The sequence below is a fragment of the Colossoma macropomum genome, unplaced genomic scaffold (genome assembly GCF_904425465.1).
Source record: "Colossoma macropomum unplaced genomic scaffold, Colossoma_macropomum, whole genome shotgun sequence".
NCBI classification, from domain to species: domain Eukaryota; kingdom Metazoa; phylum Chordata; class Actinopteri; order Characiformes; family Serrasalmidae; genus Colossoma; species Colossoma macropomum.
Genome location: NW_023494800.1, coordinates 17,281,212 through 17,303,867, shown reverse-complemented (window position 1 = coordinate 17,303,867; position 22,656 = coordinate 17,281,212). Strand labels below are relative to the sequence as shown.

Here is a 22,656-nt window from a genome sequence, read left to right as displayed (position 1 = left end):
AGTAAAGCTAATTAAATAAATAAAAAACAGCAAGATGCTACAGTGACAGTCAAATAATTATAATAAATCATTATGGTATACTGAAGAAATTATATGCACATATTTAATTTCACTGGATGCATTTATAATCAATATATTTCTATCAACCTCCACCTCAATTTCACAGAGTAAGGAATGACTATCATAATTATGGCTAGATCCGGTTACAAATTGGGAGTTTGGGAATTGCATTATGTAATATTAGTGCAGCTCAAGCCTTGAGTTAAAAGTAAGGTCAAATGGGCCTCAACCTTTAAAATCCATTTTATTTCTTGATAACACTTTCATGAAATCACATGAAGGACAAAGAATAGATTTCATCACCTGTCACAGCTCAGCACACAACACAGGTAAAGTGCATTGTATATAACGCATAATTGAACATACACATGAATCAAAATGAATATATTCATAAATTGCAAATATACAACCACATATAAGCCCATGGTATCTTTTCTAATTGTTCACAGGACTTTCTTGCTTTTTCTGTACAATTTCATTCTGCTTTAACTTTGAAGGAGTATTCTGTAGTTTTGCAGCAGATAAATGATCGTGCTTTTTTTTTTTGTTTTTTTTAGACAGATAGAGCTTACTTCTAGATGAGAACTGGGTACCGCATGCTTCATGATTTCATGTGTTGCCTGCTTTAACACACTCAACTCATTCAGTAATTACTTGCTGTGTATAAGGCTTCCAGAATAAGGATTAAGAACTAAAAAATATTTTCAACAGTTCAGGCAGCTCAAGGTTACCTGCAAAGACATGCTTTGGCTTGCTAAATGCAAATAATTAAATAACTTGCTACTGAACAAATACTTCACGACCATTACATATAATCCAATAAAGGCCTGCATAACATAATATATTCACAGAAATAAAATGTTTTAACTACACATCCACAGTAGTGTGGAACTTTCTTGAGCAATGACAGAAGTAGTATGTGAATAAGGTTCGCACAGCCTCGTCTCTCAGCCCGTAAATGAGGGGGCTCAGGCAACGGGGCAGGATCAGGACAAATATGTAGTTCAGATAGCGCAGATGTAGAAAAAGAAAGTTGCTATTACTTGTCATTACAAGTGTTCTCTCAAGCGTGCCATACAGGAAAGAGGTGAGACACAGGCCCAGCTGAATGAGGTGCAGCAGTACAGTCCTGTGAGCTTTCTTAGCAGAGTCTTTATTGAAGGACATGGATCTGGCTGTGATCATAATGCTGATGTAGGTGAAGATGATGATGACTGTCACTGACACAAAGTAAAATGCATTGAAGCCATTGTACACATCAAGTTGCCATGGTTTCATGAAGATCTGCTCACGAGTACAATGCATCTGTACATAGAAGAAGTTAGGATCCATCATTGCTGCAAAAATTATGTCACTCAAAATGTTCACAGAGCCAAAAAACCAAATAAAGCTGATGGCAACCCAAGTCCTTTTCTGAGTGGCTATTTCAGCGTGTCTTAAAGGAAAGCATATGGCCACATAACGCTCCAGTGACATCAAAGCCAAGTTTAAAGGTGCATTGCGGAATGTTGCAGTAGAGAGAAAAACAAGGAGTGAACAGACAGCTTTGGCCAGCTTGAGGAAGGCAAAAGCCAAGAGAAACAATAAAGAAGTCAGAATGAGATTTACAGAGTCATTGAAAAGCATGTGGGCAAAGAGAATGTAGCGTGGGGATTCTTTAAAAACACGCTTACTCATAAGAGCATAGAGCATCACACAGTTTACATGTACAAATAACAGAGTTAGCACTATTGCTACCAGCAACTTTGTGATACTCCCTCCATCCAGTTCCACTTTTATAAAGGACTGAAAAATAAAAGCATCTACTGTGCTTACATTAATGCCTGCCATTCAATTTCAAGAAAAGCTAATCTAATCAACAGAGAAGACATTTGAAAGTTATAGGAGGCACTGTAAGCACTAAATGTACAATCAGAAAGAAATTGTTATATTTAAGCCCATTTATGTAAATGTGCAATGGTTTTGTGTATATCTCCCACCGATCATCCCTCATGAGTGAAACAAGTAAGAAGTGACCATTTTGAGGTCTTCAAGCTCTGTGCAACAACCAGGATTTCTGGGTCTTTTATATTCTACAGTGACATCACAGCATCCTGGGATACAGAGTGTGGGATGATGACATTAGAGCAGGGAAATGACAATCAAATTGGCCTAGACCGCCCCTCTCCTTTTGCGCATCACTTCCATGTATCTCACTGGTACTATTTTGCATATCCACAATCACAACCTGAGTTGACTTGGTTACATCAATAAAAATAATCTCTGTAGATAAAACAAAAGCAAATCATGATATTATGTGAGAAAAATTCCTGAGACTGATCACAGTATGCTCCACATTTACACAACTTTCTGTGAACAGTGCAAGGAAAAAGGTTTCCAAAAACTACACGCATTTCATGGTTAGATGATTCCATAAGGCTTCCTAGTATATCTGTTACCAATAAAGTAGTTTAGAATCCCTGAAAGGCTGTGCAGTTTTTATATTCAGTAGCATAAAATAACCTGATAAATATGAGCCTATATAGTTAGCTAATTTTAGCTCATGACTAATCTAGCTAACGTTAACTAGTTAACTAATGTTTGCTCTTTTAAATTTAAATAAGTTAGGACTAAGTAAGTAATAAGGTACTCAGTGTGATACCTTTATATAATGCTCTACAGACCTCGTTTCACTTCTTACCTTCTATGCAGACCAGAGAAAACTAGCTCCATCTGGAGTAAACCAGTTCAGTTGTCCGAACATATTTAACTGCCCAATCTCTGTCACCATGGCAACCTAAACTGGATAGGCTGTGGAAAACGCATGCTTTCTCATGAAAGCAATTTTTATATGCAGTATCAGTTGTGAAAAATTAGGAAAAAGTAATAAGATATGAATTTCTTGATATATAATTGGATTAAACATGAAATATTAAATATTATATTAAGGAGAAAACCTTTATGCAGTCAGACACACTCAATGGCTGCACGTCTTTTAACAGCACATTATCATCTTAATAATTTAACCTTGCACTTTTCACACATTTCATACTAATATTTCAAGAACTTTTATCAAGGCCTTGTATTACTTACAGAACGTTCCATTGACGGTACTGTAATACCATTTGCTCCTAACATTGGGAGAACTTTTATATAATGTTAAAACGCCATAGTTGTGGGAATGTTCCCTGTCAGCTGGGTAGGCTAGGGGCTGACACCTGTTAACTAAAGTAGTTGCCTGACATGCAGATTTTAGTTTTAATAAATAGATACACAATAAAATTATAATCATAAGTGAAATTACTGGTTACGTATATCATAGGTGAAATTAGTGGTTAGAGAGCCACATAAAGAACCACAAAATAAGTCCCCACCCCAAACATGTCCAAGAATCATTACTATTCCTTCAAAACTTCAAATACACTTGCATTTGTGATGTTTGCACATAGACTTCTTAGTGCTGCATGTGTTTTCTGTGTTTAGCTGTACTGTAGATGTTTGGTGATGCCTGATGTGAAGGGTTACACTGTCTGAGTTTTTCGCAGCATTGAGTAGTACAGGTTGGAGCTAATGTTAATGCAAACACTGTTTCAGTTAATGCCTATTAAGAACACAATATCTGGCAATGACAATGACTGCTATTTCTCTTCCTACACCCAAATCCTTTCTCACTCTGCCTTTCAAGCCTCCCACACCATGGATCCGCTGGTTACAGTCCTTCGAAGTGTACGTCGTAAAGCAGCACTACTGTTACACTGGCTGGGAGTGGAGGGACAGTGTGTGCTTAGGATATTCAGAAACACTGCCAACATCACATTCGACAGCAGCCTTCTCGGGTCCTCCTCCGCACCCCAGTCAGAGTGAAATGCAGCAGCCTGACTCCTTTGCTAACACTGTCATGCAGATGGGACAATGACAGCGTCCTCAGCTATGTTTACAACAGCCATGCAGCAAATGTGGATCAAGGTCTGACACCACAAGAGCCTAAACCTGCCCAGCTTGTGGACAGACATGCCGCAGCTGCGATAAGCTGAATTATGTATAAATCATCTATGTAACTCTGTTTCAGCTAGGTCAGATGGGCCACCAGGCTCCCCCACCCCTTCATCTGCGCCTGCAGCTGGATACCTCTGGGGAGACACATGGAGTGCCCCACCACCACTGCTTTTGGTCAACATTAACTTTCTCTTTTCTCATGCTGGGGTCTCCCTATAACCACCACACCAGACAACAACCCTCAACTGGTCTCTGCAGAATTCAGTGCCTACCTTGCTAAACAGGGCATCTTCCATATTCGCACAGCGTTTTACCACCCTGAGGCTGGCCCTCAACAGGATTCATCCTTTCCCACCACAAGTGCTTTCCTGTACAATCAGAGCCTTGGTTAACTGCCGTCAGAGACATATAAAACAGCATTTTCACCAGTCAAAACTGGACACGGTGCCAACTATTACCGTCTCAGACTGGTTTTGGGTCCAAAGCCCTCACAGGGACAACAAAATGGCCTTATACTGGCCCCTTCTTCTCCATGTCACTCATTAACTGGGCCCAGTTACCTACCTTCTCAGCATTGCACTTGGTGGCACTCTAGCCACCTCCAGAAGAAGCCAGCTCTGACACACATGATAGATGAGACACCCCAGATCACAACCTCAGCTGCCTCAGCCTTGTACCTCCCATCTCCCCACAACCTGCTCATATCCAGTCACACTTTGGTCACTTGGAGGACTTTACTTTCTTTCAGGGGGTTAGGGGTCGGGGGTGTTCACACTGGCTTATTAGTGCTGCATCCGTGTTGAAATGTGCTGGGGATGTTTGATGAAGTCTGTTGTGAAGGATGATTACAGTTGATTACACTGATTTTGCCCGGGGTTAAGCGGTAAAAGCTGGAACTAATGTGAACATGAACACGGTTGTGGTTCGTGCTTTTTAAGAACACTTTGTATACATTTCACATCCTGTAACACTGTATTGTTGCATTTTTCCTTCTGTTTTACAGTTCCCTACACCATATGCAGTTTGGTGTAGTAGAAACTTTGTGATTTGCAAATCTAAAGTGGTTATTCAGTGCATTTTGTGGTGTTTATATTTTGACAAAGATTGCCTTGTGTTTTGCAGTGCAGTGTCATATGGTCAGATTTTTTTTTACCTGTTGGGGTTTTCAAAACTATGTGTATTACAATGACAATTACAATGAGCTTTGTGTTTATCATTATGCGAAACAGGTAATGTTCTAAGAAAGCAACATAAATGGCCTTCAATATACAGCCACAAAATATCGTATCCTACAGAGGATAAAAAGAAATGGCTGGATCTCAGGACATTCTGAATCTGCTGAATTTAAGCATTCAGTTTGATTTCAAGTTAAAACCAGGGGTAAAATTTGCACTGTGCAAAGTTTATGGTTATGCTGTAAGGACTATGAATATTTTAAAGATAAAATGCTTAAGTATGGAAAGCAGGTTGTGCACTTGTACACAACCCAGAGCAAGGCATTCAGGACTGATTGGCACACCTACACACAGACTTCAGATCATTTGAGATTAACACAAACTCTCTCTCTCTCTCTCTCTCTCTCTCTCTCTCTCTCTCTCTCCCTCTCTCTCTCTCTCTCTTTCATAACACAAAGTAAAGTCTCTGGAGTGTTTATGTTATTGATGACAAGCACACAAACACGCCTTGGAATCAACTTAGTCACTAGAGACAAAGAGAAGCGTAGTATCAAGCATTGTTTGTGCCTTTTCCTCAAGTGTGAAGGTAATTAACATGCCTTTTAGTGTAGCAGCCCTTGTGGGGATTGTTGTCACCCTTGGTTGTCACATGAGGCATGCCTGTCTCTGTTATGTTGAGGACACCTCTCCAACAGTAGGCCTAAAGATACATCCCGTTCTTTTACTGTAAAGACTGAGCACATTAGAAGTGCACAGGCTACTGTACATTTGCCAGAACTGTGCTTTCGCTGATAAAGACTGAAGAGCCACTAGCTTCATAGAAAAAGAATATGCTGTTTGTGACAGTCCACTTTGCTTTGTACATCATAAAAACGTTGTGCTGAATAACATTGACAAATATTATGAGAGAGAAAAGTAAAAAACACAATCTCAACACACAATATTTACTAGTATTTCAGTCACAAAGCTTTCTTTAGTGTTTTCTCTTAATTGTGCTTAACCTGTGCCACCCAATTATCAATTATTATTTTGGGGTTCTGGATCTTCAGCAGTAATCAATAGTGAATATTCAAACTTTCGTCACGCAGGGGGTTGGAGTTGGGCACCGCTTAAAATCGTTCAGAAAATCAGCGTCTGACGTCTGTGTTGAAAGCACATCCAAGGCTTCATCCGCTGTAAAATCCAAATTTCCAGGCTAGCTGCTTTACTCACAGAGTGCTGCAGTGCTCAATATTCAGCTTTACTCCGTCTACCAGGCTTCTTGGCATCGGGCTAGGGGCTGATAGCACAGTGTATGCACTGGTTAACCTGTGCTTTATGGAGGTAGTCTAACTCAAGGTACAAAATGTACTGTGGCGTCGCCATGCTGCACTATAGGTAGCAATTTCCAGACACGGACAGCAATTCCCAACATACCCACTTCTAATTCTGTAACTCCATTTTAAGTTACACTCCGTGACACACTATGAAGAGCAGTACTAATTAAGGAAAAGGGTCTACATGGTTTGCAAGTAGGATATTATGGATATAAGTCAACTGAAGTTGGGCAGAAAGAGATCTACTTTTTTTCAGTTTTAACTTCTGTATTTAACAGAGCTGAACCAAAGCACCCACTTAAGGGGAACTTATGAATTACACGCTAAAGAATACAAAAGATGCAAAGTTTTTTTCACAACAGTTTAATGAACTATAAACATGTCATCTGACATGCTGGTGTATACTTTAGCATGTGATTAAATGTTGATAATTGAAAGAGCATACAGCACAGATCCACGTAGAGTTGCCTGGCATGGCCACAGCTCAATCTATGACGCTGAAGAGAATCACAGTAAGACACAGGCATAGCTGAATGAAGTGCAGCAGCACAGTCATGTAAGCTTTCTTAGCAGAGTCTTTGAAGGACACAGACCTGGCTGAGATCATAAAGCTGATGTAGGTGAAGATGATGATCAGTGTCACTGACACAAAGTAAAACACATTGAAGCCATGCTTTTATAAAGAGCCTCTCCCTTGTGCAAAATACTTGCCAAGTTAAAAAGCTAGGGTCCATTACTACTCCAAGAAACAAGTCACACACAAAGTTTATGGAGCCAACACACCAGATGAACGCGATGGCAAGGTAACTCCCGTTCTGACTGGCTATGTGTACATGTCTTAGAGTAAGGCGTATGGCCACATAACTCTCCAAAGACATCATGGCCAGGTTTAAAGCTGTGTTAAAGAAAGTAGTACCTGAAACAAAAAATGATAAAAGCACAGCCAGCTGTGACTACCTTGAGAAAGGCCAAGGCAAGGCAATACAGTATAGCAGAGAAAAAAGCTGAATCAAGTCCCTGAGAAGCATGTGGGCAAAAAGAACGTAGCCTCTGGAATCTTTCTAAAAACATGCTTACTATTTCCAGATATTGCTATGTAAAGAATGAAACACTACAAATTACCAACATTTATTCACGGAACAGAAAACATTTACAAAATGCAACAAAATTGACAAGGTTACATCATGAACCTGCACAAATCCATTATGTTCAGTGAAAGACAAGCACACTCTCCTATGCCAGCTCAGCAGTAATTGTCAGGACTGTCATGTACTGGTCTTTAAATTCTCCATGACATCATGCCATGGCAGTCTGAAAATGAGAGACGATGAAAAATCTATATGTTTGGATCATGCTTCTCTGGGAAGCCAAGACACAGCAGGATATAATGTAATTTCCAAGTGCTTGAATTCACAGGTAATGTAAGGGAAAAAGTACAGCTGTTTCCATGACAGAAAAAAGAAACTGTGATTAAAAAAAAGGTAAAATCTGAAAATGGCAATAGAACACAAATGCAAATACAGGTGGCAGCAATAAATTAGAAAAGAGATCTTAGACTCCATAGTATTTGCATGTAATCAATCCAAACCTGCACACTAAGTTTACTAGTCCCATAGGAGAAATGATAATTCAATAAAGCCCATACACTGTAAGCCTGGATAAGTTGAATTTACTTTAAAAAAAAATTAGAGGAAACTGGTTGCCTTAAAAAAATTAAGTAATGTGTAGTGAAAACTTGAGTTAGAATAACTATAATTTTTGAGTTAGGCTAACATAAACATGAGTTTGTGCAATTTGTAAATTCTTACTATTTTAATGTCTTGAAATTGTGATTTGATTATATGTTTCATTAGGCAGTTGAGAATTTCTATTTAGGTGACATTAGCCACTTTGCTAAATACCGAAGGATTACCCTTTACTGTGAATATGGTCTCTGACCAAAACAAATGTCCACTTATTAGCAAAGAGAACGATAACCTTCACTCTTAGTCAACAACACAATGTCAGGCAGCTGAGTAAAACATATATAAAAAACACATGCCTGAAGAAAGGCAGTCTGGGTGGATTGAAAGCACACTGACAGTGAGTAAAACAAAGGGAAAGAAACACTCAATATGCAAATAGATGGAGCCAGGAGCCAATGGGAAAGAATTATACGTTTTATAAGATTGTGTTAACAAAACAAACATGTAATTATATTTCACAGCTAATTTAGCTTCACTCAGTTTCACACATTTGTTCAGCAACTTTAATGAGAAAGAAACAAATAAAACCAACAGAAATGTCATCATGTTTTGAATGTGGGGTTTCAATGTTGCCAAAGCAACAGACTAAACTAAATAGCAATAGGTTAATTCAACTCAAAAATGCCAATTGGGTGTACAAAATCATCAAAAACAATGCCTTAACTTAAAATTGTTGAGCAATATGTGGGGCATATTGAGTTTTATGTACAACAGACTTATTAAATTTATTTGAGTTAAAACAAAATGTGGGATTACAGTGTACTTGCAGGTCATAGATGAAAGGGCTCAGGCAGTGGGAGAGGTAGGAGGATGGTAGGAAAGCTCAGATATCGCAGGTGTGTACAGAGAGAGGTATTGCTCATTGTCACTGATACAAAGTAAAACATTGTATACATTCAGTTGTCAGTAATGAAAGATGATAAAAGCACAGGTAGCTCTGACTACCTTAAAGAGAGGCAGAGCAAAAACAAAACAAACAACTTAGAGGAAAAAACAAGCTGAATAAAGTAATTGGTATTTTCTAGACTGTAGTTAAGGTAGTTGTTGTAGTTATTTTGAACTCACATTTACTCCAAAGAGCACAGAACATAATCCTGCAGCGTTGTTGAGTCTGTATAGCATTTGTATACCCATGAGCCCCTGGGATTGTCTGTTCTTTTGATAACTTTATGCCTCTGTTTTGGTACAGTATGTATTTGATATTAAAAATGCTTTTAAAAAGTGAATCATTAGCAGTATTCTCTTGTTAAAAAGTTGTCATTACCCAAACAATATGCACAGTCTCCTGAGGCTTTGACTTACTTTCTGTTCTATTTTTAGATTATATGCTTTTTTGAGCATCAAGTGTTTTACTGAAAATCTTTAGTAAAAAACATATTAAATTATATAATACTGAGTAACCCAACATCTTTTGAAAAATACTTCTCATTTTAATTGACGTTACTGCATACATGAGCATTCTTGAGCTTCTTCTGGTGTAGATTCATCTGGACTTACGTGCTAATAATGTTCCCTTCTGGAAATACTTCTGACTGCAAGCGAGCCATACTCACATGCTTTACATGTTAAAAAATTAGATATTTTCCTTTAAAATAGCAGAGTCATTCTAGAATTCAGCTTTAGATGCTTCTGGAAAACCATGTGGTGGTTATAGTTTTTGTAATTTAACCCCTTAAATAGCCAGGGCCCACTGGCAGACCCAAGGCTTTATCACACGCTTCAATTGCTCAGCCAGTTTGCACTGAAGTCTCTATAGTTACTGGCAGCGGTGGTTCAGAACAGCAGCAGCGCCTCCCCCAGTTCACAGCCGTCAGTGGTGGACAAAGTACACAAATCATGTACTTGAGTTAAAGTAGAGATACCCAAGGTAAAATATTACTCCAGTTAAAGTAGAAGTCCTCCCTTTCGACCTCCACTTGAGTAAAAGTACAAAAGTATTTACCTTCAAATGTACTTAAGTAACAAAAGTAAAAGTACTAAAAGATTAATTATGACTCTAATGTCCTATTACCATTTTTATAACAAGACTCTTGCTTCTGTGCTTTAAACACAGGTTCACAAATGTGTTTTCCTTTACTATATTGCGTCTGTAGGTCTCTGTTCATAAACATAACCTAGCAAAAACAAATTTACTATAAAATGAAATAGTGTTTGTGTAAATTCAGAAAAAAGAAACATGTCAGTCACAACTGCATATGTGTACATATTTCTATATTGTGGTCTATTTACACAAAGTTAGGTTAGTTCCATCATTTATGTTGGAATAGACACTCCCAAAATTTTACACTGCTGCAACTGATGTTGAACCGTATGCTTGCACTGGGTTGGTATGTCCAACAGGTCAAAACAAGCTCAAAACAAAGTGCGCGCTGTGCCCTGATTGGTGTGCTTGCTTTATGCTTTTTTCGTTTCGACATGTTACGTTTTTTTACACACATAAACCAAAAGGAATGACAGATTTCACATAATGTAGTGGAGTAAAAAGTAAGATATTTGACTTTGAAATGTAGTGGAATGAAAGTAAAAAGTTGCCCAAAATGGAAATACTTCAGTAAAGTACAGATACAGTTACTGTCCACCACTGACAGCCGGCTATCACAGTAAATTGTAAATTTGGACGCACGATGGCACAGTTTAATAATGGAGAATAAATGCAACATTTTGATTTGAAGAAATAATTTTTTTTTCACAATTATGACTTAGTATGCAATCTCATAATAATGAAATAATGTCTCTTTATAATGAAATAATATCTCATAAATGACATAGTATCTCCTTATGATTTAGTATCTCTCAGAAGAGTCTTTATGGGAGAATGCAGATCTTCTCATTAATATGAGACACTAAGTCATTACTATGAGACAGTAAGTCATAATAATGAGAAACTTTCACATTATTATTACATACTATGTGGCTGTTTTTTGTTTTTTTTTTTTTTCAAGTGGGGGAAACAGGCTTCCATAAATCTGGACCCTTTACTGATGAAAAGGAAAAAGTCTTCAGGAGCCATGCCACAAGGGGGGCCCAATAGGCTGACTGTGTTCAGATAGTATGACTGTGGAGTATATATGGACCATTCTACTGAATCAGTGCAAACTGTGTTCCCACAGTAAAAAACAGAGTATTCAGACCTAGGATATTTACAATGATTATATTATGATCTATTTAAGGCATTATTTAAGCTAGTAATAATAAATTAAATATAATAAATATATACAAAATCATAATTTGTAGGGTACGTTTAATGTTGTTGCTTTTTTTAATATCTTTTAATTTATTTTAAAGTTGAAAGATTTAGGTTGATCATGAGTTTTTAATAGTTTATCTAGATTGCTTACACAGTCTCTCCTCCTGAATGCTCCCACACATTCTTAAAATACTAGCAAACCCCACCCCCACACTCTACTTAAAAAAATACTTCATGTGGTAACAAGTAATTGAACTAGTTTTATTCAGCTCAAAAATTTCTTTGATTGAAAGAATCATTCATTCCAACTATTTATTTAGATTGAATAAAATTAGTTCATTTACTTATTTTCACATGTAATTTTTTTAAGTATATCTGATGAGCCACTTTTTACAGTGTACATTATTAGATACTCATGTCTATCTATACCTATGTGCATTATATTTATTCTTTTCATTATTTTGAAATATGAGAAATGACACTTTGACTTTAGTTTTTCCTGATTCTCTCACTGATACAAGAATGTCCTCTGTTATGTTTGTCCCATTGCAGTTTCAACTTTGAAGGAAATACTGTGAGAGATGATTATGTAATTTGTGCCTAGAGACAGAGAACTGTATTAAGTATTCTGCAAAAAGTGTGTGAGCAGTTTATAATAAGAGGGAAATGTGTTCTGATTTTTGTTGCACTGACAAGCAATCAAGAAAAACTCTATTCAAAAATCCTGTCCCATGTTTTCAAGTCACAACCAAAACACAGAGTTTAGTTTATTATCGTATTGGTAGAGCATAGTTTATTACTGTATTTGTAGTGATAAATGTGATGTTCAGTTATTTATTTAAATAAAAAAGATATAATTAAGACAACATTCAAAGCAGAACTGAATTAAGTCAGTTAAAAGTCCAAACTGAGTTTTCAACTCTGACTGTAACCATTTTGGTAGAATGGCCCATGTACACAGGGGTGGAAATGTGCTACAATGCCAATCTTGAAACCTAGGTAACCTAGGTAACCACAAATGGCTTGCCATATGGACAAACATATTGGGACACACCCCTTAATCATTAAATTCAGGTGTTTTGTTTAGTCTCATTGCCACAGATGTATAAAATCAAGCACCTAGCCATGCAGTCTGCCTTTACAAACATTTGCGAAAGAATGGGTCGTTATAAAGAGCTCACTGAATTTGAGTGTGGTACTGTAATAGAATGCCACCATTGCAACAAGTCGGTTTGTAAAATTTCTTCACTCCTTGATATTCCACAATCAACTGTGAGTGGTATTATTAAAAAGTGGAAACTGTATGCCGGGAGCTCCATTCATGGTTTTCCATGGTCGAGCAGCTGCCTGCAAGCTTTACATCACCAAGCACAATGCCAAGCGTCAGATGGAGTGGTATAAACCACGCCATCACTGAACTCTGGAGCAGTGAAAACATGTTCTATGGAGTGATGAATCACACAGTGGCAGTCTGATGGATGAGTCTCAGTTTGGCGAATGCCAGGAGAACATTACCTGCCTGACTGCATTGTGCCAACTGTAAAGTTGGTGGAGGAGGGATAAAGCTGTGGGGTTGTTTTTTCAGGGGCTGGCCTAGACCCCTTAGTTCCAGTGAAGGGAAATCTTGTTGTTTCAGCATACCAAGACATTTTGGACAATTCAATGCTTCCAACTTTTGGGAAGGCCCTTTTCTGTTCCAGCATGACTGTGCCCCATTGCACAAAGCAAGGTCCATAAAGGCGTAGTTGGTTGAGTTTGGTGTGGACGAACTTGACCTCCCCTCACAAAGCCCTGACCTCAACCCCATTGAGCACCTTTGGGATGAACTAGAACGCAGATTGCGAGTCAGGCTCTCTCGTCCAACATCGGTGCCTGACCTCACGAATGCTTTTCTGGATGAATGGGCAAAAATTTCCAAGACCAAAATCTTATAGAAAGCCTTTCCAGAAGAATGGAAGCTGTTACAGTTTAAATGGGGGAACCAACTCCATATTAATGCCTATGCACTTAGAATAGGATGTCATAAAAGCTCCTGTAGGTGTATTGTGTAGGTGTCCCAATACTTTTGTCCATATAGTGTAGTTGTTTTACTCTGTTCTAAAGTGTGTGCAATAAGTGTCTCTGTTGAACGCACCTCAAGTTTAACCAACAGCCTATTCACCCAATGGAAACTCATCATGTCTGCCCACCCAGTCTCTATGGTAACAACTGTCAGTACACCATGTGTTTGTAATGTGAAGAGAATCACTGGTTAAAGCAGTCGTGAAACTCTGCAATTGGTAATAAAACTACACAAATTGAAGACCATAAAGACATAGTTTGTTTTGTGTGGAGGAACTCCAGTGGCCTAACCTCAACCCCCCTGAACACCTTTAGAATGAATTGAAACACTGATTTTAAGACAGGCCTTTTTACAGCACAGCCTTCACAAAGCCAGATGGCCACAGATGTAGAAAGTGCTCTTAAGAAAGGCGAATAGACAATAAAAAAGCCACTTCAGGTGTGAGTGACGCAGATGAAACCCGCAATATGGGACTGCAGGTGGGAGCTGGACAAACTTTTAGGTTGCAGGCGGGAGCAGGACAAATGGTGCAGATTTTCTACAGGAGCGGGATGAATTCTAGGGGGAGCAGGACTAAAATATCTGTCCCTTGCAGCCCTCTAGGTTGAATAAAAAGTGGTGAAGCAATGTGTGTTTGCTCACTCTAATAAAAGTGAGGGTGCACATGCTCCACTTGCTCCATTGCTCGGACGCTTATGGGTTCTAGGAGGTTTAAATTACAAGTAAACTGTTTTTGTATGGGGGAATCCCAGTGTTTAATAACAGCATTAATGATTATAAGGTCTGTAGTGAAAGTGCCTGGGCTGTGAAACAACCCAGAAGTATTTACAATCAAAAGCAGAATTTGATGTTGTTGTTCTTTCAGTTAAGGCCAGTTTAATGCAGGAAATGCATGGCCCTATAATAGTATAATATCGCTTTACCCCATTATTTGGCTTTGCTTTTGTAAATCTTTTGGTCATGGGAATCAACTAATCAGTGCAAGTGTAATTGTACATAAAATAGTTATATAGTTTTATTATACACCATTTGTATTTTCTTAGATTATATGTGACCAAAAATCACCATATTCTTACATTTTGCTAAGTTTGTTTAACATTGATACATATTCCAAAACTGCTTGAAGCTTATTTGTATCACTCCATTTTTACAGAGGATTGGTTGTGGGCTCTTTGCCATAGGCCTACTGTGGGAAGATGTTCTTCATGACACACAGATTATTTTTTGTGTGTACATACTGTCTATTATTTGATCACAACTGAATATTCTCATCTAGTTATCCTGTAATTGACCCTGATTAAGTTTTATTATATAATAATTTTTCTTCATGTATCTTGCTATTTTCTAACTTCCGGGGTTGTTCACATTACCAACATCACTGGCTCAGTTTTTTCTTTTTCTGCACTATAATAAGTGCTGGTTTTGGAAATCCCAGTTTGGGTTGTTTTTGACCACACACCTAAGTCACCACTGGACAGAACACATCCTGGGTTAATCTAATCCAGCAAGATTAGTTGGTCGCTTAACCTGACAAACTGGCCCTTCAACTTGTAATTGGGTTCACATAAGACTAAGTTTACCCCAGAAGCCCTGGAAAGGCTCATGCAAGTACAAATAAAACGGAACATACTGGGCTCAAACCCACAACCTAACTCCCCCTTCAAGGATCAGCCGACCCTAGCAACCCATTACAAAACTACAGAACATTCTGACATTTAACACATTTATTTTTCACTCAGTCACAAAGTATCTGAGATGGGGCTGGTGCCTCTGATTGCCCTGAAGTGTTCTATCATCTTGTTACTGTGGTTCCCCACAGTGTCCTTCCTAACTAGGACAGAGTTTAGTTCAACTGAGGGGAAGCTGTAGCTTCCCATGAGACAGTAGTAGCAACCTCTTAACACATACGAGTGCATGTAGCCACTAATATTGCTAAATGACTCTAGCTGTATGGCCTTAGTCAGTGGATTAGCTAATTAATATAATAAGAGAGATGTTCAAGCCTAAGATGGATTTTTCTGCATGTGATGTTGACATATATACTTACAGTACTGTGGAAAAATGTAAACACCTAAGCAAGATGTTTAAAATGATTTTTAAATGTAAATGTTTTCATATGCATATATCATTGGAATAGATGCAAACCATCATGAATACAATAAAAAGTAACAAGAAGAACTTTGTATTTTTTAAAAAGTAGTTGATATCTTGTGAGCTAGTTTCAAGAACAGTTTGATGAAAGTTTATTCCACCTTACTGCTTTAGTCATCACATAGATTTGTGATGCAGCACACATGATTTAACATGATGAACCACTGAGTAAAACCAGGCTTTGGATAATAATTTAAATTAATACCAGGCAAGTCATAAGAAGACATTTGAAATGAACACAATGACAAATGCAAAACAACTACTTATTTTATTCACATTTTCTGTGTTTATGCTAATTTTTGTTTTTTCTGAGCAAATAAACACTCGCTACCCAGATAAACAGCTTTTTAGTGCAAACTTTCTCAGGTGTATGTATACATTGATGTAATTATTATGCTTCAATTAACATCTTTAATCCTGTCATTTCAATTTTTTTAATGTTTCTGTAGGTCTCTTTGAGATCTGAACTCTCCATGGTTATTGAGAACTATCACTATCACTATCTGTGCAGTTATCCTTAACCTGCAACAATATGCAGTCCAGAACATTGCATACACAAGTTAGTTCTCATTATTTACTTTGAAATTCAAGGCCAGAAACAGTGTCTGAAAAAACCCCACTTAAGGGAGACATATGAATTACATGCTAAATGCATTTGTTCTTTATTTATTTCAGTTTAACAAACTTTAATTGTATCATCAGACATGCTAATTTTTGCTTGAGCATATGACTAAATTCAGTGTACATTGACAGCTGGCCTGATTTTGCCTTTGCCATAGTAGAAGTAGTAAATGAACAAGGGTCTCAAGGCTTCGTCTCTCAGCCCATAGGCGAGTGGGCTCAGGCAGCGGGGCAGAACCAGGATAAACAAATAGTTCAAGTAGCGCAGATCCAGGAAGAGAGTGGTGCTCCCCAGCATGGCCGCAGCTCGCTCTATGATGCTGTACAGAAACGCAGTGAGACCCAGGCATAGCTGAATGAAGTGCAGCAGCACAGTCCTGTAAGCTTTCGTAGCAGAGCCTTTATTGGAGGACACAGACCTGGCTGTGATCATAATACAGATGTAGGTGAAGACGATGATCAGCGTCACTGACACAAAGTAAAACGTGTTAAAGCCATAGTATACATCGAGTTGCCACGGTTTTATAAAGATCCTCTCCCTTGTGCAAAATACTTGTGAGGTTAGAAAGTGACGATCCATTACTACTCCAAATAACACGTCAAACACGACATTTATAGAGCTAATACACCAGATTAATATGATAGCAAGGTAAGTCCTTTTCTGAGTGGCTATTTTTGCGTGTCTTAAAGGAAAGCATATGGCCACATAACGTTCTAAGGACATCACAGCCAAGTTTAAAGGTGCGATAAAGAAAGTTGTTCCTGAAACGAAAACTATAAAGGCACAGCCAGCCATGATTACCTTAAGTAAGACCAGAGCAAAACAATACAGCATAGATGAGAAAAGCAGATGAACAGAGTCAGTAAAAAGCATGTGAGCAAAAAGAATGTAGCGTGGAGACTCTTTAAAAACACGCTTACTCCCAAGAGCAAAGAGCATTACACCATTCACATATATAAAAAACAAAGGCATTAACATTGCAACAACATATTTTGTTATAGTTTTCTCATTTAGCACAAGATTAAACATTTGTTGATGTATGGACACAACCTCAACTGTGCTTTCATTAGAAACTGCCATGAGCTGTATAAATAATTAGTTTATATAATTCATACAGTAATTCATACAGTACAGAATGAAACACCACAAAGTGCCAGCACTTATTCACAGAACAGAAAAAAATATACAATGCAGATATTCATATCATGTACATGCTTAAATCTGTTATGTCCAGTACAAGACAACAGCAGTCATCCCATCACTGATCATCAGGGCGGTTATTTACTGGTCTTTTAAATTGTCCATGACATCATGTCACGATCCCGGAAGGTAAAATGGATTATGTACCTCTAGGGGGCTGTAAACTGAAGAAAGTTGTAAAGTATAGAAAATGAAGTCATAATAATGTAAAACTGATTATTGTTATTGTTATAATAATAATAATAATAATCAGTTTAACTTATATAGCACCTTTTGGAACCAAGTATGCTTTACAATACCAACAAAACACACAATGATAAACAAAACAAGTTCCCCCAGGTGGCAGTGGGGCAAACTCTCCAGACCACGACACAGGGTCACTCAGCTGGCCAGGAAAGAGTCCTTAGTCCACTAGAAAAGAATCAGTGGGTGGGTCCCTCTCAGCCTGGATGGCCTCGTAGCTGTGTTGCAGCATAGCTCAGTCAGCTGACCAGGGAGGACTCGTAAGGCAATGCAAGTTTATGTGCTTTACAAAAATCAAAAGCAAATAGAACATTAAAAGAAAAAAAGTGCTAAAGACTTGAATGGTAAAATAGGCAGTATTATTTAAGTTTTTTCCAGGACCCTAAGTGAGGATGTTTACCACCTGTAAGGTATAATGTATTCATGGATTAATAGTGCTAGCATTTAACCTCCAGGAGAGGATAACAGTTACCCTTGAGTTATTTCCAGCACCCTGACTGAGAAGGATCACACTTCCCTTCACTGGATGAACAGCAGCCAACTACAAGATTACTTTGATGTTATACACAAAATCTCTGAGGTATTATTCTGTCTTTAGGTAATAGTGTTGTAATAGTATTGAATCTCCTGTCTGTGGTGCTTTCCTATGTTTAGTTTGGATTCTAGGCTTGACTTGCTGACCTGTATCCATGGATCTAAGAGGCTTACTCTGTTTTTATCTTATACTATATCAGAGATGTATTCTGGGCCTACACCATTCACTGATACATGGATCATTCTGTAAGACTGGTTCACAGATTTGAAAACTCATTTTGGATTTTAAATGCCTTGGACTAACAACTAATATCATTTTGCTTTGATTGACCCTAAAACGTAATATGTTTATTTTATTAAGATAAATGAGTGAATGTTCTTTTTGTCACTACAGTCATAACACTACCCAAACTTTACCAAATGTTTCGGTAGTGACAAATTTAGATTGGATTTATTTTTATTAAAACACAAAAAGTGTACATAATCACAGAAAATGTGTTTCGAAACTGATTTTCAGACTTTATGACACATTTACTTCAAAATAATAGGGTCTAACTACTCACCATGTGCCCAAGAGGGACAGGGATGCAGTCTCATTTCCTGCTCTAAAATGCAGGGCAATGGCTAAAAAAAAATAAAATGACTAAAAAAATTTGTTTTAGTAGTGACACGAAAACATGACACACCATTTTTTCAATAATTTAAATTAATTACAGTGGGGCAAAAAAAGTATTTAGTCAGTCACTGATTGTGCAAGTTCTCCTACTTAGAAAGATGAGAGAGGTCTGTAATTTTCATCATAGGTACACTTCAACTATGAGAGACAAAATGAGAAAAAAAATCCAGGAAATCACTTTGTAGGATTTTTAAAGAATTTATTTGTAAATTATGGTGGAAAATAAGTATTTGGTCACCCACAAACAAGCAAGATTTCTGGCTCTCACAGACCTGTAACTTCTTCTTTAAGAAGCTCTTCTGTCCTCCACTCGTTACCTGTATTAATGGCACCTGTTTGACTTCGTTATCTGTATAAAAGACACCTGTCCACAGCCTCAAACAGTCAGACTCCAAACTCAACCATGGCCAAGACCAAAGAGCTGTCGAAGGACAACAGGAAGAAAATTGTAGACCTGCACCAGGCTGGGAAGAGTGAATCTACAATAGGCAAGCAGGTTGGTGTGAATAAATCAACTGTGGGAGTAATTGTAAGAAAATGGGAGACATACAAGACCATTGATAATGTCCCTCGATCTGGGGCCCCACACAAGATCTCATCCCGTGGGGTCAAAATGATCATGAGAACGGTGAGCAAAAATCCCAGAACTACACGGAGGGACCTGATGAATGACCTGCAGAGAGCTGGGACCACAGTAACAAAGGCTACCATCAGTAACACACTACGCCGAGAGGGATTCAAATCCTGCAGTGCCAGGCATGTCCCACTGCTTAAGCCAGTACATGTCCAGGCCCATCTGAAGTTTGCCAGAGAGCATATGGATGATCCAGAAGAGGATTGGGAGAATATCATGTGGTCAGATGAAACCGAAATAAAACTTTTTGGTAAAAAACTCAACTCGTCGTGTTTGGAGGAAAAAGAATGCTGAGTTGCATCCCAAGGACACCATACCTACTGTGAAGCATGGGGGTGGAAACATCATGCTTTGGGGCTGTTTTTCTGCAAAGGGGACAGGACGACTGATCCGTGTTAAGGGAAGAATGAACGGGGCCATGTATCATGAGATTTTAAGCCAAAACCTCTTTCCATCAGTGAGAGCATTGAAGATGGAACGTGGCTGGGTCTTCCAGCATGACAATGATCCCAAACACACCGCTCGGGCAACGAAGGAGTGACTCCATAAAAAGCATTTCAAGGTCCTGGAGTGGCCTAGCCAGTCTCCAGACCTCAACCCCATAGAAAATTTGTGGAGGGAGTTGAAAGTCCGTGTTGCCCAGCGACACCCCAAAACATCACTGCTCTAGAGGAGATCTGCATGGAGGAATGGGCCAAAATACCAGCTACAGTGTGTGCAAACCTGGTGAAGACTTACAGGAAACGTTTGACCTCTGTCATTGCCAACAAAGGTTATGTTACAAAGTATTGAGTTGAACTTTTGTTATTGACCAAATACTTATTTCCACCATAATTTACAAATAAATTCTTTAAAAATCCTACAAAGTGATTTCCTGGATTTTTTTCTCATTTTGTCTCTCATAGTTGAAGTGTACCTATGATGAAAATTACAGACCTCTCTCATCTTTCTAAGTAGGAGAACTTGCACAATCAGTGACTGACTAAACACTTTTTTGCCCCACTGTACATAATAAATTATAAAATTTAACTTATGACAAATGTAAGTCTTTCAACTTCAGTGTAAAAGAAATCAAAAATCTTTTTAAAAACAACATTGGAAAAAAATGAAAGTATTATCTTTAAGTTGATATTCATGGATTAGGGTTTCAGACAGTCACCTCTCAATAGAAAGTACTCTATAAATTATGATTTTATATACATTTCACTTATTACAATCTCTATTAATGCCCTGGGTTTTCATTAATAATATCACAATCCTTTGAAATATCTAAAGTCTGAATACTTTAATTAATTATTTGTCAACTTTCATTAATTAATTAAATAATTTTTTAGCACCACAGTTTGAACTAATTCAGTAGAATGATCCATATTGACCAGTAGCAGCGCTTTAAAAATCTATGATGTATCTAACTGGAAGCCAGTGTAAAGACTTTAAAAACCCAATTTCAAAAAGTTGGGACAGCAGAAAAAATGTAAATCAAAGCAGACAGCAGTGATTTGCAAATCCTTTTTGATCTGCATTCAACTGTATTTACTGTAAAACAGTAAAAAAAAATAATGTTTTAATTAATTAACTTGTTTTTATAATACAAAGTTTCTGGTGTTTAATCAAACAACCAACAGTTTTTGTATATATACATCTAGTCTACATTTGATGCCTGCAAAGTGTTCCACATTTAGCACTGTGTTACATCACATTTTATCACCTTACTCCATTGTTGTATATTGCATATTGTATATTAATAATATGCCATGTTTTCAAAGGGAGACAGGTCTGGAGTACAGGCAGACCAGTCTAGCACCCGTACTCTTTTACTTTAAAGCCACTCTGTTTTAACACCTGCAGAATGTGGCTTGGCATTGCCTTGCTGAAACAAGCAAGGGCGCCCCTGAAAAACATGAAAAAGTTGTCTACATGGCTGCATATGTTGCTCCAAAATGTGTGTTTACCCCTCAATATTAATGGTGGCTTCACAGACTTATTTGCAAGTTATCCATGCTGTGACAAACACTGGGCTTAAACTCTGCTTTGGTTTCCTCTTTAGCCTGGAGTGTTTGGCTCAAAGGGAGCGTATAAGAGTAGAACAAAAGAGTGGTCAGTCTGGATGCCCTCATAGCTGTGAATGTAGTTTTGACCAGGTGGCCAGCCTATGAAGTGTCTGAGCCACACTGGAAAGTAAAGAATGTTTTTGAAGTATGAATATAAAGTAGAGAATGTTACAGGCATGTCTTACAAGCTTCTGATATCAGTGTTTAAGGGAGATATAAATGTATAAATAATGTTAATCAGCTGGGACATTGAAGTCCACAGCTCTGTTTTTTATCCACCTTTTCCTGAACTTTAACGTTTTCCTCTAATTTTTAGCTGAGACCATTTTGTTTACAGTAGTGGATTTAAAAAATTACATTCACACCCTGCAGAAAAATATGATTCAAAAATTTTCTGTACCCAAAACATTTTGTCCCGTGAACCTACCCCCAGAAAGTCAGTGGATCATCTGAATTATGGATTTTGGTCCAAATATCTGTTTCTAAGTGTTTTTACTTCTCCTCCTCTTTGTTAAATGTAGTAGTTTCCTTACTACAAACTAGTAGCTTTCCAGATCCACTCAGAGCTGCAGCTGCCAGTCCATTACTGAAGACAAATCATTTGGGATGCTTATTTTAATATTTAGACCATTTTAGACCAACATGCACTTCTTAAGCAGAAATTGAAAATAGCTTTTGTCTTACTAAATTGAATACTTAAGCAGCTAAATATTTTTCCTCATCAGTAATGACATCAGTCAAGATTCACATCTGGTCAGATTACAGAAACTGTACTGCTGAGAGTTAATGAGCTCAAACTCAAAGCAGATGGAAACAACGTTGTGATCCTTTAATGCTTAACCTTTCTGCTACGTTTGATACTGCTGACCATAGTATACTGATAGACAAACCTGAGAGCAGTTGTCATTTGATATCATGACAATATGGTTATTTTGTAGTCATACTTTGTTTACTGAGTTTTATGTTTAGATCTCCAAGCTATAGCCTATGCTAGGGGTGGGTCATATGGCAAAAATATCATATCA

The 22,656-nt window shown here is 37.8% G+C and overlaps 2 protein-coding genes and 1 pseudogene across 2 annotated transcripts; all 3 read right to left on the bottom strand.

Moving 5' to 3' along the window:
- Positions 1–927: 927 nt before the first annotated feature.
- Positions 928–1,890, bottom strand: LOC118820500 (odorant receptor 131-2-like). The gene has a single exon (XM_036588865.1). The coding sequence runs from the start codon at positions 1,888–1,890 to the stop codon at positions 928–930; it is 963 nt and encodes a 320-aa protein (XP_036444758.1).
- Positions 1,891–4,108: 2,218 nt separating this feature from the next.
- LOC118820545 lies at positions 4,109–9,758 on the bottom strand (annotated as a pseudogene).
- A 6,649-nt stretch (positions 9,759–16,407) lies between these two features.
- LOC118820448 (odorant receptor 131-2-like) lies at positions 16,408–17,801 on the bottom strand. The gene has a single exon (XM_036588799.1). The coding sequence runs from the start codon at positions 17,371–17,373 to the stop codon at positions 16,408–16,410; it is 966 nt and encodes a 321-aa protein (XP_036444692.1). The 5' UTR covers positions 17,374–17,801.
- Positions 17,802–22,656: the final 4,855 nt, after the last annotated feature.

What these genes read in the sequence shown, in the direction of transcription:
- LOC118820500 (XM_036588865.1), bottom strand. Translation starts at nt 1,890, where the DNA reads ATGGCAGGCATTAATGTAAGCACAGTAGATGCTTTTATTTTTCAGTCC.
- LOC118820448 (XM_036588799.1), bottom strand. Translation starts at nt 17,373, where the DNA reads ATGGCAGTTTCTAATGAAAGCACAGTTGAGGTTGTGTCCATACATCAA.